The sequence below is a fragment of the Anolis sagrei genome, chromosome 5 (assembly GCF_037176765.1).
Source record: "Anolis sagrei isolate rAnoSag1 chromosome 5, rAnoSag1.mat, whole genome shotgun sequence".
NCBI lineage: Eukaryota > Metazoa > Chordata > Lepidosauria > Squamata > Dactyloidae > Anolis > Anolis sagrei.
In genome coordinates this window covers 52,838,134-52,859,533 of record NC_090025.1, presented here as the reverse complement: position 1 = coordinate 52,859,533, position 21,400 = coordinate 52,838,134, and the positions used below count along the sequence as shown (strand labels likewise).

General features: G+C 38.7%; 1 protein-coding gene across 1 annotated transcript; it reads left to right on the top strand.

The window, feature by feature from the left end:
• Positions 1–991: 991 nt before the first annotated feature.
• CTSO (cathepsin O) lies at positions 992–21,156 on the top strand. The gene is given in 9 exon segments (XM_060778794.2): positions 992–1,055; positions 1,057–1,290; positions 5,190–5,298; positions 7,533–7,672; positions 9,618–9,785; positions 10,972–11,093; positions 14,660–14,823; positions 16,767–16,859; positions 18,077–21,156. Coding segments are annotated over 9 exon segments (1,098 nt in total). The 5' UTR covers positions 992–1,022; the 3' UTR covers positions 18,112–21,156.
• The last annotated feature ends 244 nt before the right edge of the window (positions 21,157–21,400 follow it).

Here is a 21,400-nt window from a genome sequence, read left to right as displayed (position 1 = left end):
GCATATAGATCTCGTTTGCTGTGACATACTGTGTTGTTGTGTCAGTAAAATAATAATAATAAAACTACAACTCCAGCTCTTCCATAGCACTGAGGTGCAGTGCCTAAAGACCTTGGCCTGAACTTAAACACAATTGGCGCTGACAAAATTACTATCTGCCAGCTGCAGAAGGCCACCTTACTGGGATCTGCACGCATTATTCACTGATACATCACACAATCCTAGACACTTGGGAAGTGCCTGTCGTGTGATCCAATACAACAGCCAGCAGAGTGTCTGCTGTGGACTCGTCTTGTTGTGTTTCAAATAATAATAAGACATCACAGAGTCCTAGACGCTTGGGAAGTGTTCAACTTGTGATTTTGTGATACGAAATCCAACATATAGATCTCATTTGCTGTGACATACTGTGTTGTCATGTCAGTAAAATAATAATAATAATAATAAGAAGAAGAAGAAGAAGAAGAAGAAGAAGAAGAATTTAAAAAACCCTGGAGCCCCCGGTGGTGCAGTGGGTTAAAGCGCTGAGCTGCTGAGCTTGTTGATCGAAAGGTCGCAGGTTCGATTCCGGGGAGCGGCGTGAGCTTCCGCTGTCAGCCCTAGCTTCTGCCAACCTAGCAGTTTGAAAACATGCAAATGTGAGTAGATCAATAGGTACCGCTCCAGCGGGAAGGTAATGGCACTCCATGTAGTCATGCCGGCCACATGACCTTGGAAGTGTCTACGGACAACGCTGGCTCTTCGGCTTAGAAATGGAGATGAGCACCACACCCCAGAGTCAGACATGACTGGACTTAATGTCAGGGGACTACCTACCTTTACCTAATAATAATTTAAAAAACCCTACCACTCCAACTCTTCCATAGCACTGAGCATGCACTATAGAACTAATATTGGTTCACACCTCTTTGACTACCATAGCTCAATGCTGGGAGTTGTAGTTTTGCAAAGAGAAAGCTCCCAGGGTTCCATAGCCCTGAGCTAGGGCAATGCAAAAGGGATCAAGCTACACTCCTTCAGTAATGCAGATGCGGCCCAAGCAGGAAGTCGCTGTTTGCAGGCGAGGGACTTTGCACAGTTTGCTGGGTGGCAGAGGAGGAGCCCGCATTGGCGAGAGGGAAACCTCCACTGGGCGTCCCTATGGAGCTCTGGCTCTGTTTCGTCTCTCTCTTGCCCCTCTCCCTGGTGGATGGCGCCTGCCCCGAGACCCCAGGAACAGCCACGGCTTTCCCCGACCCCCAACTTCGGCGCAGCCAGCAGAACGAGGAGGCAGCGGCAGCAGCCAAGTGGGTATGTATGAACTAGAAAACATAAACAAACAAGAGAGGGCGCCTCTGCGCATGCGCCCTAGAGCCTCCCCGCTGCCTTTATTCTTCCACCGCTTTGCCCAGCCTTCTAGTCTGTTGAATGGATGCAGTTTCACCCCATTTGAACTCTCATGGCTCAAGGCTATGGAATCCTGGGAGCTGTAGTTTGTTGAGACACCAGGCTAAGAAAGGTCCAGACCTTGTGCGACTACAGCTCCCAGGATTCCAAAGCATTGAGCCTTGGCAGTTCAGGTGTTGTCAAATTGCATCAATTATGCAGTGTAGAATACACCCTAAATGTGTCTTGAGATAAACTATACCTCTATGCTGTTGAATGGATGCATTTTAACTCCACTTGAACTGTCATGGCTCAAGTCTATGGAATCCTGGGAGTTGTAGTTTGTTGAGGCACCAGGTTAAGGAAGGTCCAGACCTTGTGCAACTACAGCTCCCAGGATGATATAGCATTGAGCCTTGGCAGTTCAGGTGATGTCAAATTGCATCAATTATGCAGTGTAGAATACACCCTAAATGTGTCTTGAGATAAACTATACCTCTATGCTGTTGAACTGATGCATTTTAACTCCACTTGAACTGTCATGGCTCAAGGCTATGGAATCCTGGGAGTTGTAGTTTGTTGAGGCACCAGGTTAAGGAAGGTCCAGACCTTGTGCAACTACAGCTCCCAGGATGATATAGCATTGAGCCTTGGCAGTTCAGGTGATGTCAAATTGCATCAATTATGCAGTGTAGAATACACCCTAAATGTGTCTTGAGATAAACTATACCTCTATGCTGTTGAACTGATGCATTTTAACTCCACTTGAACTGTCATGGCTCAAGGCTATGGAATCCTGGGAGTTGTAGTTTGTTGAGGCACCAGGTTAAGGAAGGTCCAGACCTTGTGCAACTACAGCTCCCAGGATGATATAGCATTGAGCCTTGGCAGTTCAGGTGATGTCAAATTGCATCAATTATGCAGTGTAGAATACACCCTAAATGTGTCTTGAGATAAACTATACCTCTATGCTGTTGAACTGATGCATTTTAACTCCACTTGAACTGTCATGGCTCAAGGCTATGGAATCCTGGGAGTTGTAGTTTGTTGAGGCACCAGGTTAAGGAAGGTCCAGACCTTGTGCAACTACAGCTCCCAGGATGATATAGCATTGAGCCTTGGCAGTTCAGGTGATGTCAAATTGCATCAATTATGCAGTGTAGAATACACCCTAAATGTGTCTTGAGATAAACTATACCTCTATGCTGTTGAACTGATGCATTTTAACTCCACTTGAACTGTCATGGCTCAAGTCTATGGAATCCTGGGAGTTGTAGTTTGTTGAGGCACCAGGTTAAGGAAGGTCCAGACCTTGTGCAACTACAGCTCCCAGGATGATATAGCATTGAGCCTTGGCAGTTCAGGTGATGTCAAATTGCATCAATTATGCAGTGTAGAATACACCCTAAATGTGTCTTGAGATAAACTATACCTCTATGCTGTTGAACTGATGCATTTTAACTCCACTTGAACTGTCATGGCTCAAGGCTATGGAATCCTGGGAGTTGTAGTTTGTTGAGGCACCAGGTTAAGGAAGGTCCAGACCTTGTGCAACTACAGCTCCCAGGATGATATAGCATTGAGCCTTGGCAGTTCAGGTGATGTCAAATTGCATCAATTATGCAGTGTAGAATACACCCTAAATGTGTCTTGAGATAAACTATACCTCTATGCTGTTGAACTGATGCATTTTAACTCCACTTGAACTGTCATGGCTCAAGGCTATGGAATCCTGGGAGTTGTAGTTTGTTGAGGCACCAGGTTAAGGAAGGTCCAGACCTTGTGCAACTACAGCTCCCAGGATGATATAGCATTGAGCCTTGGCAGTTCAGGTGATGTCAAATTGCATCAATTATGCAGTGTAGAATACACCCTAAATGTGTCTTGAGATAAACTATACCTCTATGCTGTTGAACTGATGCATTTTAACTCCACTTGAACTGTCATGGCTCAAGGCTATGGAATCCTAGGAGTTGTAGTTTTTTGAGGCACCAGGCTAAGAAAGGCCCAGACCTTGTGCAACTACAGCTCCCAGGATTCCATGGCAGTTCAAGTGGTTTCAAATTGAATCAATTCTGCAGTTTAGAATTCACCCTAAATATTTATTATTTATTTATTTACTTTACTTGTATACCGCTCTTCTCAGCCATCAGGCGACTCAGAGCGATTAACAACCAGTATCAGCAACACAGTACAAAATCATTAGTCATTTAAAACAATAGTATCAATTGATTAACATCAAAAACATCAATGCAACAATACAGCAAAACAACAATCCATCACGTCTCATCAAAAGAATCAGCATTCGATCTCGTCCATTAATTCATATTCCAGTAAACAATCAATTGCACTGTTCAGTTAAAAGCCTGTTCAAAGAGCCAGGTCTTCACTCTCTTCTGGAATTCCAATAAGGAGGGGGCCGATCTAATGTCGGCCCCCTCCCATATAGCCCAGAAAACTCACAGCAACCCAGTGATTCTGGCCATGAAAGCCTTTGACGGTCAGCCAGCTGTTAGGAATTGTGGGAGTTGATGTCCAAAACACCTGGAGAGCAGAAGTTTGCTCATTATTATTATTATTATTATTATTAATTACCCGCCCTGTCTCCCCAAGGGAGCCTAAAGTAATAAAGTGGCAAACATTCAATGCCAAAAACACAGGCGACAAATCAAATTGAACAATAAATAAAACCATACGGTGTGCGCCAATTTTCATTTTGCCAAGAAGTGTGGATAAAGTATGTTGAGAGTTGAGGTACGAGCTTTCGGTCCACTTTGCACATGGATTGTGATTCAAGACCTAAGCAAGCAAGCCTCATTCATGCTACCTGTCTGTCAGCGATGGAAAACAACAACGATGAACGCGTCTTCCTTATAAAGTCTCCAGTTACATTAACAAATCTTTGCACACTGTAAGAATATATAGATTTGACAGATTCAAAGATTAACATAAAATGGTAGCTTCAAAGCATACTTACATTGTACAAAGAGAAAGAACAAGAGAAAGAAAGGAGAAAATAACAACATTTTCAGAAAAACAGCAATTGATCTTCTGAAAAGAGCAACGTGTGGCTGAGTACAGCTAGTAGTAATAGTAGTAGTAATACTTTATGTTTAACCTGCCCTATCTCCCCGAGGTGACTCAGGGCGGTTTCCAACAAAAGTGGCAAACATTTAGTGCCAAAACCAGACAAACAAATCATCTCAAAAAACAATTTTAAAAACCAACACAATATAAAACGTATAATAACTAATCCAAAAAGTAACCAAAAATTATTAAAACCAATTCAATATAGTTTGTGGCAGCCACAAAAACAAAGTTTCGGGAGTATAACAACTGCTTTCAAAGTAAGTATTGCACAATTAAACAGGAAATAACGCTTGCAAAACAACAGATTTCTTTCTAATTTTGTTACATTGTGTAATTATCATCATCATCTGTATTTCTATCCTGATGTATCCTTCTAAAAAGAGACCCAAAGCAGCTAACACCAAAAACAAAACAATCTATAATTTAAGATTGTACAAATTTAAAATAGACTCAAATGCAGAAACTATTATAAATAAACAGTTTACACCATTAAAAACCAACTAAAATCTTTACCGCACTTCCTGGCTCAATCTTTAAAACTTCCTTCTTTAAAAGTCGGCCTGAAAAGAAAAGTTTTACACTGTTATAACAACAACAACAACAACAGCAACAACAACAACATTATCATTAATAATAGTAGAAATAATAATAATAATAATAATAATAAATACTATTATGATATAGTCCTAAAGCTGAATTTCATGGATGTAATTATATTTTCTTACATTTTATAGGAAAGCATTTTGAGAATTAGATATCTGAATTCCTTGTCAAATGGTGACAACGATACTGCTTTCTATGGAATGAATAAGTTCTCCAATTTGTTTCCTGAAGAATTTAGAGGTAAGGAATTATTATTATTATTATTATTATTATTATTATTATTTCTATAATAAAATGTTTTTTTCTATAATAAATTATAGATTTTTTTAATTTGTTATTTACAGGGATGCCATTTTGCCATTCAGTGCAAGCCATTATGACAGTTTGATATTATTCTATTCATAACTTTTATTTTTCCAGGAACAACAATGAAAGGGTGGTATTTGTATTAAGAAAATAAGTTATCTAAAATATTTTTACTGCCTTCCTGCATTTCAACATTTTTAAAGTGGAGACAGATAGTTCATATCATTCTGTAAAGAATCATAGAGTTGGAAGAGACCTCGTTGGCCATCCAATCCAACTCTTTGCCAAGTAGCAGGAAAATCACATTCAAAACACCCCCTATAGTTGGCCATCCAGCCTCTATTTAAAAACCTGGGGCAGAGAGTTCCACTGTAGTAATAACAGTGATTAGTATTACTCTACATAACACAATTTTTGTTCCTGGGTTATAAATATCATTTCTTAATTGGTTCTATCATAAAACATGAAAAGGGTTAGTGTTAGAGGGATATCCTTCAGCACATTTTGCTTTAGTTTTTCAATAAATATCTAACAGAGTCCCAACCAATTCAACAATTTGTGGTAGCCACAAAAATGAAGTTTCTGGAGCATAACAACTACTTTCAAAGTAAGTATCGCACAGTTAACAGTAATAACACTTTCAAACCTGGAAGAGAAAATCTTTCAAATGCTGTTAGATAATGTAATCAGGGTAGAGGACCTAAAGTGCATCAACACTGTTAAATTAATGCAAATTGATATGGTTTTAATCGCCATGTTACTTTCCAAGACTCAATGCTACAGATTATTGAGAGTTTTACAAGATCTTTAGCCTTGACTTCCAAAGAGTGGAAGTGCCACACCAAACTACAACTTCCATGATTCAATAGCATTGAGCTGTGGAAACTCATGTGGTATGAAACTGCATTAATTCTACAGTGCAGACGAACTCCTAAAGATTCCTGAAGTTCTCTTTGGAAATCTCTACATCCTCTGGCATGACCAGATAAAGTTGACCATATAGTCACACTGAAGGACTTGGGACCCTTCCACACAGCCATATAACCCAGAATATCAAGGCAGAAAAACCCACAATTTCTGCTTTGAACTGGTGAGTCCACACTGCCACATATTCCAGTTCAGAGCAGATAATGTGGAATTTCATTCACCTGTGTGTAAGGGGCCTTCGAGAGTCCTGGAGATAACATTTCAATTAAATCTTTGAATAAACAAATCAGCAAAAGTCAACACTGCAGATGTGGAGAGGCAAATGAATATATGGAATAGGGAATTGTTTTAATATTGGTTTATTGGCCATTTTTAAATTATAATTTATCTTAACTGGGATAAAATAACCAACTGAAACCAGAGGTTGTTGTTTTGGATGAAATAGGAAACTGTGTTAAAGGGATCCGAAGCTAAGCACTAGCACTACAAGTAGAGACAAGGGATATTATTGCAGAGGATTTATTAAGCAAGATATATTGTGTCAAAATAGTCATTTGGGAGCAAATAGAAAACAGACTTCAGAATTTCATTGCCATAAACCATGTTGGGTGCTTCCAGATGGATGATTCCTAATGCTACAAATCAAAGGGCTTTCAAAAAAGTGTCTGCATTCATATTTTGCATCATAAAGAGGAGAAGGGGAGGCGGTGGGGGGGGGGGGAGAATGCATCACCATCATTTAGACTGTGTTCTTTTTAGTTTTAGCACAAGATTTTATATACAGTACAGAATGATCAGGTGGTAGAGCATATTTATACAGTAGTGGAAGTGAGATAGAGTCTTGCGGGATCCAGAAAGAGTTGCATAAAAAGGTCTTTCAGTGTAAAAGGAGTACACCTGCTTGCCAAAAATCAGTTTTCCTGGGTTCAAAACTCAAGAGTTGTATATCTGTTCCATCTTTAACACCTTACCCATTTTTCATAAAGAAAAAGATGGAAGACTCAAAAGATGCTGGGAGGTTCATGTAGGATTTCAATTGAAAGGAGATGGCATCTGGAACTGCATCAGTTTAAAATTCCATCTGAAGGCAAGGTTATGGCACAATAAATCATCACAGAAAGTGGGACTTACACTGTAAAGTTAAAAGAACATAAATATCTTGCATATAGAAACAGAATATCTTAACTGGCTACAGTTATTGCAAAACTAGATGATGATAAATCCTTTGTTTTATTTTAAAGCTATTTACCTACAGAGTCAACCTTTGAAAGTTCCCAAATTTACCCCAGAAGTTAGAGTAGAGGAAACACAGAAACCCTTACCAGCAAAGTTTGATTGGCGCGACAGGGGTGTTGTTACACAAGTGAGAAATCAAGGAGTGGTAAGTTCTCGGCTTGTGCATAATTTTGGATCATAATGGTACATTGAATTAAATTAGTTAAATTCGTACATACGACGCAATTTCCAAGACATGCAGGAAAGGGGAGGGATTTAGAAATGGAAACACCCGCCCAAAAATAAAGACTTTCTGTATATATTTCAGATTTCAATATTAATGTCAAAAATATGTAGTATGATTTTACATAGGATTTGTGCTGCATTAGAACAGTAAAGACAAATATCACTTAAGTAAAATAAATATTAAATAACCAGAAAAATAAAATAAGGTGTAAACACTAAACTAATCTGGAAATCTGCTATTGCGCAGAATAAACGTCCTGTGATGTTCGGATGCCTCCCAATGTCAGTTTAATTTTCAGTATAACCATTAAGCAACTTTGGTAAAGACAAGAGAACATAAAGTGCTTAAAAACCAATTTTTTATTTTGGAGTTTTGCCCCACCGTTGTCATAAGGAAGGCGGGACTACATTTAATGGGTGGGAGACTCAACCATCTTAATCGTAGTTTAGAAAGGCAAGGCCCCCATTGGTAGAGAATGCAAAAACCCGTAAACTACATTTCCTAGAGTTCAATGCTGATCAGGACCAAATGAGAGCTGAAGGACCCAAATGATAACTGGCTGCAGCAGTCACTGTTTAGAGTTAGTCTAATTATAATAAATGCAATTATTGAATCTGCAAAGATTACTAAAGTAAGCAAGCAAGAATTAAGCAACTTTGGCAAAACCAAGAGAACATAAAGTGCTTAAAAAATTCCTTTTACTTTGGCCTGTTGCCATAAGAAAGGCACTATGGGGGGTAGCCAGCCAGCCGTTTATGAGACTAACTCTAGTCTCATAATAAATAAAATTATTAAATCTGCAAAGAGGACTAAAGTAAGTAAGTAATAGTATAAATCTGTGCTAAGTTGAAGTTACATGGTTGTGTGTCATAAAGACAGACATTCAAGGGGATTGCTGTTGTTGCATTTTGGGGGAATAAATTGTTTTGGTCTAAACTTCAAAAAATCCCCAAAGATTTGTAGATATGTGAATCTTTCTGAAACTCCCGGGGATTGATAAACAACAGTTTTAAAAAATGCATTGTAGTAAAAAATTCAAGAAGATAGCTCTGGTATTTTTTTAAACTGTTGTTTATTAAAAACTTTGAAAATTCACCAAAAATCTGTGGATAAATCAAATATTGTGAAATTTGGTGATTTAGTAAATGTGGTAAATGTAAATGTGATTTAGTAAATTTGGTAAATGTGTTCTGCAGGGGTAAATATGTTCTGTCCCTGAAGTTTTCCTATTGATAGTATTTTCTTTAATTCACATGTGCAGTTTCTGTAATGAAATAGTAACTAAATTTCGTTAGTCTTATTATAGTTCCGAAATTTTCACCACTGAAACTTTAGAATCACTTCAGAAACGAACTGCCAGTTCACCCTAGTTTTGTAAGTTCTTTGGAACCATTTTGTTATGGATCTCACAATTCCTAATAAATTCTATATTTTATTCTTTCTCAGTACTTGGACTTTGTTCAAACATAGGGCAACCTTGAGATGATAAAATGAGTCTTTTCAGCACAAGAATATTTCACAGTGGCTTGACAACAGTGGCATAATAAGCCATATTTTTCAGCACTTGTTTCTGAAGTTTATGTAGGCAGGCTTCTCTATAACTTGCAGCTCATAAAAAGATCTCTGCAGACTCTAGATTAAAAATCCAGCAGTATTCGGCATCCACTTTAACCTGAAATATATAGAACATCACTTTTTGGAAAGATCAAAGTATATTATATGAACATAGTCTGTGCAGAACTATGGGGGGAAAAAGGAATGTAAAGTACACAGAACCGGAATGTGTGTACAACTGGTGATGATTAGTACTTATTTTGTATTTGGTTTGTTTTGGCTTTGCTTTTGTTTTGTTTTTTCATTCTAGTGTGGTGGTTGTTGGGCTTTCAGTGCTGTTGGTATAATAGAATCTGTCAATGCAATCAAAAAGAATGTTCTGGAAGAACTCAGCATACAACAGGTCATTGACTGTTCATACGTTAATTCCGGATGCCGAGGTGGCTCCCCGCTTGGTGCTCTGGGGTGGATGAATCAGGTAATCTTTTCTTACAAATCTACTATGTCTGATAACAATTGAGTATTTTTGAATAGCGCAGAAATATGTCGGAATAATTAAAAAAACAAAACATCGCCCAGTTTGATTGCCCTATAAATCTAGAAATGTTACTTAAATCAACCCAAAAAGCCAGGGTCAATGTAAATATTGTACCTGAACTCTTTATGAAAGAACTGTCTCCTTCTCTAAGGGCCCCTTCTACACAGCCCTATAAAATCCAGATTATCCGCTTTGAACTGGATTATCTGGTAGACTCATATAATCCAGTTCAAAGCAGATAATATGTATTATCTGCTTTGATAATCTGGATTATATGGCAGTGTAGAAGGGGCCTAAGTAGAGTGGGGAAAGCAACACTTAGGCTTCTTCTACTCTGCCATATAATCCAGAATATCTAAGCAGATAATCTACTGGATTATATGTGTCTACACTACCATATAATTCAGTCCAAAGTAGATAATCTGGATTTTATATGACAGTGTAGAAGTAGCTTGAATCCATCCTGGGAGAAGCTAAAATAAGTACCCTATGCTGTAGCTTTACATCTGATCTTTGTGAATACCTGGGGGACAGAATGACCCTCGATTTATCTATGAATCCTACCAAAATTCATAATTTTGACCCTAAAGACTGCCCAGGATTTATATATGAGTATGTGTGTACACACACACACACACACACACACACATATATATATGATTATATATGGTAGTATATATGCGTATATGAGTATATATGGTAGGCCGGAAATCTGTCCAGTTTTTAATATCTCCATCAATAGCTAGAGAAGCATCCTAGTGATGGTCACAGACAAGACAACAACTGGGCTACTATAAGAGTACTTCTTTTCCTTACAACATCCACATTAGTTTCAGGATCTAGGGCAGAGTTTGAAAAAGTTAGGTGATCTTTAGATGATCACCTACAGAATTTCTCCAGCTAGCATGACTGGAAAACTCTGGGCATTGTGACCATCTAAGCTCCAGTATAAATCCATGATGACCTCTTCTGTCCAGCTTGATCCCTGTTCATCCATAGAAGGTAAGATTATGACAAAGAAGTTCCCCACTGATTTGAATGCAGTATTACACTGATCTGCTACTATAGACGCCACCATCTCAAAAGCATAAGCACATTTGCCATTGATTTAATTTTCTGCTTATAGACAGGTGTGAAATTAGTGAGAGATTCAGAATATCGTTTTAAAGCTGAAACAGGATTGTGCCGTTATTTCAGTCGTGCAGATTTTGGAGTCTCAATCAAAGATTACGCTGGATATGGTCTCAGGTAACAACTGATGCTCACTTGCTGGCCTTACTTTATGAGTCCACTCTACCTTTTAGAGAAGCTAATCTAGTACCCTCCATGTGCTTTTGTAGGCTGATATAGATCACTTTTATATCATGTGTATTCTCAGCTGTCTCTGTTTCAATTTTTGTAAGTTACCTTGAGCCCTAGAATTGGTGACGAGGTCCAAAAGGAAATTCATATACACATAAATAAATGATACATTGTAAGCCAAGCTACAAACACTTGAATGATTCTAGGATTTTTTTATTATGCATGTCATAGTTATTTACATAATTACTTTTAATAGGTTAAATATTATATTCATTAGTATGAGGTATAGGCAGTCCTCAAGTTACGAATAAGATAGGTTCTTTAGTCTTGTTTTTAACTTGAATCTGTATGTAATTTGGAATAGATACATTTTTAAGTGTAACTTTCGATAGCATAAGGAAGAGTCAACACCCCAATGGTGTTGGTTTTGCTCTCTGTGCCCCTGTTCTGTCTCTTTGATCATAGAATCAAAGAGTTGGAAGAGACCTCATAGGCCATCCAGTCCAACCCCCTGCCAAGAAGCAGGAATATTGCATTCAAATCACCCCTGACAAATGGCCATCCAGCCTCTGCTTAAAAGCTTCCAAAGAAGGAGCCTCCACCACACTCCGGGGCAGAGAGTTCCACTGCTGAATGGCTCTCACAGTCAGGAAGTTCTTCCTAATGTTCAGATGGAATCTCCTCTCTTGTAGTTTGAAGCCATTGCTCCGCGTCCTAGTCTCCAAGGAAGCAGAAAACAAGCTTGCTCCCTCCTCCCTGTGGCTTCCTCTCACATATTTATACATGGCTATCATATCTCCTCTCAGCCTTCTCTTCTTCAGGCTAAACATGCCCAGTTCCCTAAGCCGCTCCTCATAGGGCTTGTTCTCCAGACCCTTGATCATTTTAGTTGCCCTCCTCTGGACACATTCCAGCTTGTCAATATCTCTCTTGAATTGTGGTGCCCAGAATTGGACACAATATTCCAGATGTGGTCTAACCAAAGCAGAATAGAGGGGTAGCATTACTTCCTTAGATCTAGAATAATTCGATTTTGAAAAAAAATGGTTTGTGGTGGAAACAAGGTGATAAAGCTTCAGCTGAGACACCTTTTCCCGATGATAACTCTTTCAGGAGTGAATTTCTATTCCTGGGGTAGATTTCTCTCACTTCTTGTTGTCTCACCCCTGTTCTTAACTATGAGTCAATTTGGAGCCCCCGGTGGCACAATGGGTTAAACCCTTATGCTGGCAGGACTGCTGACCAAAAGGTTGGTGGTTTGAATCTGGGGTGAGCTCCCGTCTGTCAGTTCCAACTTCTCATGTGAGGACATGAGAGAAGACTCCCACAGGATGGTAATACATCTAGGCATCCTCTGGGCAGCCTCCTCTGGGCAGCATCCTTGCAGATGGCCAACTCTCTCACACCAGAAGCAACTTGCAGTTTCTCAAGTTGCTCCTGACACAAAAAGAAATTGTAAGTTGGATGTTTGTAACTCGGGGACTACTTGTATACAACATAATCACAATAAATGTTCCTAAAGAGATAAAATTATATGAAGATAGGGTTTCTGTGAGTTTTCCGGGCTGTACGGCCATGTTCCAGCCTGGAAAACTCACAGCAGCCCAGTGATTCTGGCCATGAAAGCCTTCATCAACACATTGCATCTGAAAACTTCTAATGTGTTTGGCAGCACTCGGACTTCTGTCCTAGTCCATCTTTTCTCAGATTTTAAATTGAGATTTTTTTACCCCTACTGGACATGATTTTATGTGTGCCTTTACCTCCATGTTCCTTATAGATTTATGGCGCTCTCATGCATTTCATCGGTTTTTCTCAGGCAAGGAATGCTCAGAGACAATTTTACTGCTTCCTCATTCTCATGAAACGTAGCACCTAGTATTTGTTGACAGTCTCTCATCCCATTCTCTCTTAAGAATACAGGAAAATTTTATATGTTCCAGTAGGAGTAATGCACGAAATAGAAGTAGTAGTAAATGCATTAAAGGCATCCATTGCTCTGCTTTCCATTTTAAATGCAAAACATTGCCATTATTGATTCCGGGACAGAATTGATTGTTGATGGAGAACCACATACAGGAAATACTATAGTTTTCAAGTAGATGTGATACATAAGAAGCCAAATATGTGATGTACTTGTTACCCATAAAAAGGAGACAGTACTGTTTGTGTTTCCCTTGCAATGTGTACTCTGTTTGTCCCATGTGACCAGAGCAAATACTGACATTGAGTACAACTTGTACAAGTAGTGACCTTATTGCAGCTTTTTTTAACTATGTGTGTGCCAAGTTGCCTGTCAGCTTGTGTTGACTCTGTGAATTTTTCATAGGATTTTTTTGGGCAAGGAATTCTCATAGATGGTTTTACCAGGTCCTTTCTCTGAAATAGGAAGATTTAGTTTATATGCTTCTATTGAGACTGTTTGTTTATTGTTTTTTATTTGATTGATTGTTCGTCTGTTTTTGGCATTGAATGTTTACCATTTTGTTACTTGTTGGAAATGACATTGAGTCCCTTCAAGGAGATAGGGCAGGTTATAAATAAAATTATTATTATTATTATTATTATTATTATTATTATTATATACAACCATCAGTCCCTGCCATCCATTGGTGGACTTCCATCCAGGTATTAAACAGAGCTGACCCTGTTTAGTATGATGTGATGCCTTTAAAGTATTTAGTAGTTCAAAAAATTGCTCATGCACAGCTATGATGGGGGTGCGGGTCCACAAAGGTTTGGAAATAGCTTGGTGGCAACTCCCCCATCTGTTTGATTTCATGTATATCAATAAAAAAAATGAAAAAGTAAGATAATAAATGTGAATCTTTTTTTTAGTATTTTATTACTAATTCAGATTGCCAGTTTTTTGAATGCCCTATTATTAATAGTAACTAATCAAAAGAAAAATACATTCTTACTGAAAGCTTCGTGCCACTGAAATTTTTTTTGCTGTACTTCACGCACACGTGCACCAATGAGTGTATTATATTCCTATTTCTGGATTTATTTGAGCAGCTAATGTTTTCCTAATAATCAGCTTATCCACTATATTTTAGTAGTACAAATGGTTTCTTCTGTTGTTATTTAAGGGCAGCATTTCTGCCCACTGAATCCAGTTTATCTATCTTTTACCAGTGGTAGCACAACTGCTTCATCTTGAAAGGCCAGAAACTCCCTCAACATATTGTTGAAGGCTTTCATGGCCGGAATCACTAGGTTGCTGTGAGTTTTCCGGGCTGTATGGCCATGTTCCAGAAACATTCTGTCCTGACATTTCACCCGCATCTATGACAGGCATTATCAAGAGGTTGTGTCTCACAACCTTCTTGAAGATGTCTGCCATATATGTGGGCGAAACGTCAGGAGAGAATGTTTCTGGAACATGGCCATATAGCCCGGAAAACTCACAGCAATCCAACTCCCTCAACAGCTGTTAAAGCTCTGTTTATTGCCAACTATTTCGATACTAGCTTGACTACTTAATGGGGGATTATTTATCTATTTTTCAGTGACCAGGAAGACACAATGAAAAAAATGCTGCTTGAATGGGGTCCTTTGGCAGTAATTGTAGATGCAGCAAGCTGGCAAGATTACCTTGGTGGTATCATACAGTATCATTGTTATAGTGGAGAATCAAATCATGCTGTTATAGTTACAGGTTATGATACAACAGGTAAATGTCAATGTGTTGGTTACACAATTAATTTTTTGTTCTATATCTGTCCCAAGACAGCTCCATACAGTCAGAGTTATTTAGAAATAAACGTCCTTTGATTACAATTGGAATTACTTTTATCCATGTATGTAGAACTTAAACAATAAGCTAATGTAATGTAATGGTTCAGTGTTGGACTACTACCCTAGAGACCAGGGTTTGATTCCTTACTTAGGGCACTTCCACACCGCCCTATATTCCAGAATATCAAGACAGAAAATCCCACAATATCTGCTTTAAACTGGGTTATCTGAGTCCACATTCAGATAATATGGGATTATGTGCCCTGATATTCTGGGATATAGGGCTATGTGGAATGGCTCTCAGTCATGGAAACCTGGAAACTTTTAACCCCAGAAGACCCAGTGATAGATTCACCTCAGGATTGCCATGAGTTTGAAATGACTTGAAGGCACAAAACAATAACAACAAGAAAACAAATGATGAGACTTCCTAGTTTTTTTAATTGTTTACCATGTTGCACATTTGTCAAGTAAGAAGTCTCATCAAGACACATAAAAGGCCCATTTTATCTATGTGGTTCAGAGTTTGATATCTGCTTTAGGTAAGCAAACATACTATAATAGTAAAGGATGCATTCAGGGCAAGCAGCAATTATGTAGGAGACATTTACTTCTTGGGAAGAGAGCAGTGACCAATCTCGATAAAATAGTTAGGAGTACAGACATCACACTGGCAAAGAGGATCCGCATGGTTAAAGCAGTGGCATTCCCTGTAGTAACCTTTGAATGCTAGAGCTATACCATAAGGTATGCAAAGGAAAATAGACGTTTTTGAACTGTGGTGCTGAAGGAAAATCCAGAGAGTGCTTTCAACCGCAAGAAGATCAAACCAGTTCATACTCCAGGAAATAAAGCCCGACTGCTCACTGGAGGGAATGATATTAGAGGCAAAGATAAAGTACTTTGGCCACATGATGAGAAGACAGGAAAGCCTAGAGAAGACAATTATGCTGGGGAAAATGGAAGGAAAAAGGAAGAGGGGCCAACCAAGGGCAAGATGCATGGATGGGATCCTTGAAGTGACTGGATTGACCTTGAAGGAGCTGAGGGTGGTGACATCCAACAGGGAGCTCTGGCGTGGGCTGGTCCATGAGGTCACGAAGAGTCAGAAGCGACTGAACAAATAAACAACAACAAAGCAATTGTGTATTATTTACATAAAAGATTTATATCCTGCCTTACCTTTAGTAAGATCAAGACAGAATATGTGGATCTTCTGTCCCATTAGCATCAGCATCTTAGCCTTATAAGAAGATACCTGTGAAGTTCCTCAAACAGACAAAATATTAGGCCAAGATAATTAATTGAGTTTCATGGCGGAATATAGACTTCAACCTGGATCTCTAAAGTTCTAGTCCAACATAGATTACACTTTTTTCCATTCTCAGCTGCTGCATTCAGTGGAGTCAGGTTATAGTAGGTGAGAATAGGTTTTTAACTTAGTGGTGCTTGAGTTTCTTATACTCAATGAGAGTTCCTTATACTAATCTCTTACTGGGTTATGTGTGCATAAAATGAATAGAAATATTGTTGTTATTTAGTAGTACAGAGGTAGGAACTATGTGGCCTTTATCGTTTTGTTGCACTGCATGGTATGGAAGATTTGGACTTGTAGAGTATGGAATCAAATTAAAATTCCATTTATTTCCCTGGTTTTATAACCATAATATTGCATTGTTGATACCCTGACATTTTAACACACAGCTCTTAAAGCATTCTTATCTGTTTATCTTTTTAAAAAAACCTAGTTTCTTTAGCAAATCCTGTACAGTATTCTGTTCTATATTTTATGAGGTTTTGTTCTTTCTGTCTGACTAATGGAACAAGTCTTTGTGAAACATTTAAAAAAAAAAAACACTAATCAAAGTCATTTTACAGGTAGCATTCCTTTCTGGATTGTAAGGAACTCCTGGGGATCAGACTGGGGGATAAATGGCTATGTTCATATTAAAATGGGTTCCAATGTCTGTGGTAAGTTAAACCAAAAACTTTGTGGCTTATATACTCATGCAGAGGACCCTCCAGATACTGAAACAGATGTTCCTATTTTATGGTCCTATTTGACAAAGATACAGACTAGGGGACGCCTGACTCAACAGCAATCCATGTGAAAAGATCTTGGAATCCTCGTGGACAATAAGTTAAACATGAGCCAACAATGTGAGGTAGCGGCTTAAAAAGCCAATGGGATTTTGGCCTGCATCAATAGGATAGTATCCAGGGAAGTCATGCTACCCCTCTATTCTGCCTTGGTCAGACCACACCTGGAATACTGTGTCTAATTCTGGGCACCGCAGTTGAAGGGAGATGTTGACAAGCTGGAATGTGTCCAGAGGAGGACGACTAAAATGCTCAGGGGTCTGGAGAACAAGCCCTGTGAGGAGCAGCTTAAAGTGCTGGGCGTGTTTAGCCTGCAGAAGAGAAGGCTGAGAGGAGGCACAATGGTCATATACAAATGTGTGAGGGGATGTCATAGGGAGGAGGGAGCAAGCATGTTTTCTGTTGCCCTGGAGACTAGGAGGTGGAACAATGGCTTCAAACTACAGGAAAGGAGATTCCACCTGAGCATTAGGAAGATCTTCCTAACTATGAGAGCTGTTCAGCAATGGAACTCTCTACCCCAGAGTCTTGTGGAGGTTCCTTTTTGGAGGCTTTTAAACAGAGGCAGGATGGCCATCCGTCGGGGATGCTTTGAATGTGATTTTCCTGCTTCTTGGCAGAGGGTTGGACTGGATGGCCCACAAGGTCTCTTCCAACTCTGATTCTATAATTCTAAGTCCATTGTTAGCTTTACAGAGTAATAAAATGCCTGAAAACCAACCTTCTGCAGAAGGAAAGTTTGGATTCCTGGTATGATAAAGTCATAATAAGGACTGCCATGCATGTCTGCCTGGATATATTTCAAATATGTACATTGATGAATGCATCATTATTCTTCTGAAATTAATTGTCATGGATAACTAATGCAGAAGAACAGAGTCCCTGTTAAAAGCCCTTGATACCTCTATTGGGCATATTTGTCATCTAAAATTAAAGCTGGTAGGATTGTAGTTTAGTGTATAGAAATGAAGAGTTAAAAGAATATTTTACATAAAAAGAATAAAAGAATATTTTACATAATTGTTTTCTTTGTGAAATGCACAAGACAGATTTCTTTAGTAATCAAAATTTGTATTTGATTTTTCTAGGTATTGCTGATGAAGTTTCTACTGCATTTCTATGAAATTGCTGCTTTGCATAAAGAATCTGTGGCAATCCTGATGCACAAAATATGAAAACAAATTATTTTCCAGGTTTTACACTATTTCTGGGCATTAAAATTACAACAAATCTCAGAACATAGAAGTATTTCATTCCAGCCAATACCAGGGTCATTTACTGTTGGTGAACTTGATGGCTGCAATAGGAACACAGATTGTACCACAACCATTTATTTGGTAGAAAGAGGGTTATATATTACCAGTCCTGGTATGGAATTTGGGAATCTCTTCCTATTTTGCTTATCAAAAGGTTTTCAGTAAATGTTACTATGGCACATTATACAGGGAGCTAGATACCAGGATTGATCAGATATTGGCTGGCATCCTGGAGGTTAGTCCCTGCTTGAGTAGACCCATTCAGTCAACTGTTGAATAGTGAGTCCATAGTGGCTAAATCTATTTGATTTGATGGATCTACTCTGATCAGCATTACAGTGGGGTCTAGGACCTCATTACTCTAGGACAGTGGTTCTCAACCTATGGGTCCCCAGGTGTTTTGGCCTACAACTCCCAGAACTCCCAGCCAGGGATCCACATGTTGGGAACCAGTGCACTAGAGCATGGATCCACTTGAATATTTGTGGCTGCTTCCTGCAAAATTCTGTAGATTGTAGTTTAGTGTGTGGCCTTTAAACTGCTCAGTCGGACAGGTCCTGGGCGTCCCTAAACTACAAACCCCAGAATTCTTCAGGAGGCAGCCACAGGAATTAAAGTGGATCCATGCTCTAGTGTGATGAGGCCCTAAGTTCAATATGTTCTTCCCTTGAGACCTTAGACAAAATATATTGTGTGTCTCAGTATCTTGTCTATAAAAGGGAAATAATGACCAACAAGATTCTATATTTCTTATGAAGTCTAAACACAAGGAAAGGCTACATAACATTTTGCAAATAAAAATCACAGACTGCTTCTACACTGCTGTATAATGCAGTTTGAACTGCATTATACAGCAGTGTAGAACCAGCCAGAGTTTTGAGGAACCTGGTTGTTTAGGGTGCACACTCCTGCTTTTCTTAGGGCTACAGAGTGTGATTCAGCTTCTTGAATAGGAGTGGACACCTTACAAGTGTCAGGGGGCCACATTGGACCCAATTTCCTATTGGGGCTACTCCATTGTTACAGGAGATTGGCATGGTGCTCAGCCATCAGCACAGACTCCACAGCAGTGGTTCTCAACCTGTGGATCCCCAGATGTTTTGGCCTACAACTCCCAGGAATCCCAGCCAGTTTACCAGCTGTTAGGATATCTGGGAGTTGAAGGCAAAAATATCTGGGGACCCTGTAGAAGAAGCTCTACAGGCTTCCTCTAAAGGATATGGAGGGGAAGGCTGGATATACCAGTGTCTGCACTTCTGTCCATGGTTCACTGTCAGCAACATGAGGAAATGGCCAGGTCTTCTGCAAAGGGACCCCCCACCCCAGCAGAGATGTTTTTTCCACTCCTGTTCCTGAGTGTTTGTGCTGTACTGGAACCTGGTATTATTTCTGTCTGGTAAATTCAGCCACAGGATAATTCTAGTCTTCTGCATCCAAAGTTGTCAGCTTGAGTCAAACTAACCTTTATCCTGTTTGTAACTGAAATTACCGGTGATGCTGTTTTTTCTCCTCAAATGTATTGTGAGTAGCCTTTTATATGCAAATAAAAAGTATTTGAGCATTTCCTCAAATATTTCTATAGTGACATTTGATAGTTCAGTGATCAGTTTTGTTTGAAATATTTCTAAATATTCATATCAGCTCAATTGTAAAGATATATTTTATATACTCGAGGCAACTAGTTCTTAATTTTTATAATAAAGAAAAATGAAGAAAAATATTTAATCTCTTTCTTAATTTTCTTCTCCAATAAAAAAAGTCCATGCATTTGTACACTAAATATTTTGGGTCAATTGTAATAGAAGAAGACACACTTTGAGCGTTCCATCATACCCATATTTGCCCCATTCTAATATTTCTTGGGTGGGGATTTGGTTTTTGCAAACTTTGATACCAAATTTAAGTGGAAAATTGGGGAGGGAACCTGCCTACAAAAGAACACAAGCCATTTAATGCTTTAAATGGGTTGCCTTGATCTTGATCAGATTTAGAGGGTTTTTTAGTGACTTGAGTAGCATGTATGAACATGTTGCATGCCTTCAAGATTTATCACAGGGTTTTCCGTGACTGAGATTTGCCTAGGATCACTCACTGGGTTTCATACCCAAGTATGGATTCAAATACTGGTCTTCATGGGCATAGTGCAACACTCAAGCTACTACCTTGTGCTGATTCTCTATGTGTCACCCACTTGTAAAGGGAACCAGAGACGTACACACTAGTAATAACCCCACAAGTTTCCATGTTGGAAGAGGAGCTGAAACTTAATTATAAGAAACAATTGAGTTTAAGCAAAGTGAAATATTTTCAGGTCTCCAGTTCTCCTCAAATAACATTAATTCTTAATGACATAACAATCTCTACACAATAAAACCAAGTAGTGTCACTACTTATTTTGACCTATAAGGATAGTGGCGTTGTTTAAAAAATCAGTCATTTTATTTCCTCAGATATCACATGTGGAATTTTGCTTTATTTCTAATATTTTTTATTTTTATACTGCCTTATTAGGTAAGGTTTCTCTAGATATAATTTATATATAGGATCAACATGCAACCAAATTTGTGACTATTGTTAAAAAAATTGAACAGTCGAAATTGTGCCACAGGCAAGAAATCAGATAAAGCAATTTAAATAGCAACATTTCAAACAATTCATTAGGTAACAATTGTTTAAACCTTTACTTTAAAATGAATGGAAAATAAGTTGACACATTCATATTTTTTTATTCCTAATGACCTCTCTTGAATACAGTTGTATTTCAAAGCAAAAGTGCTGCTCACAACCCATATATAGTTGCTAACCTCTTTTGGGGAGACCCCCCCCCCCCCTCAAATACTATCAGGAGTAGGTTCGGATCAGGAATACCCCAATTTCCACACTGCCTTCTTTTGCAATAAATTAAATAAAAATGTTTGAAATAAACAAGACTTCCAATCACTGACAGCTCAAATTTCAGCTGACCTTTACCCCAAAATGTAAAAGTGCTATCCACAGGAGGGGTGTCACAAGGGTGAAATTGTCCACACTTCTTCTCAGTTGCCCAACCCTGCCTTAATTTCTATAGTGCATTTGTGCATAAATACACACACATCTATATAAACATAAATGTATATTATCTAACAGTATATAGGTTATAATATCAAAGGATGAAGC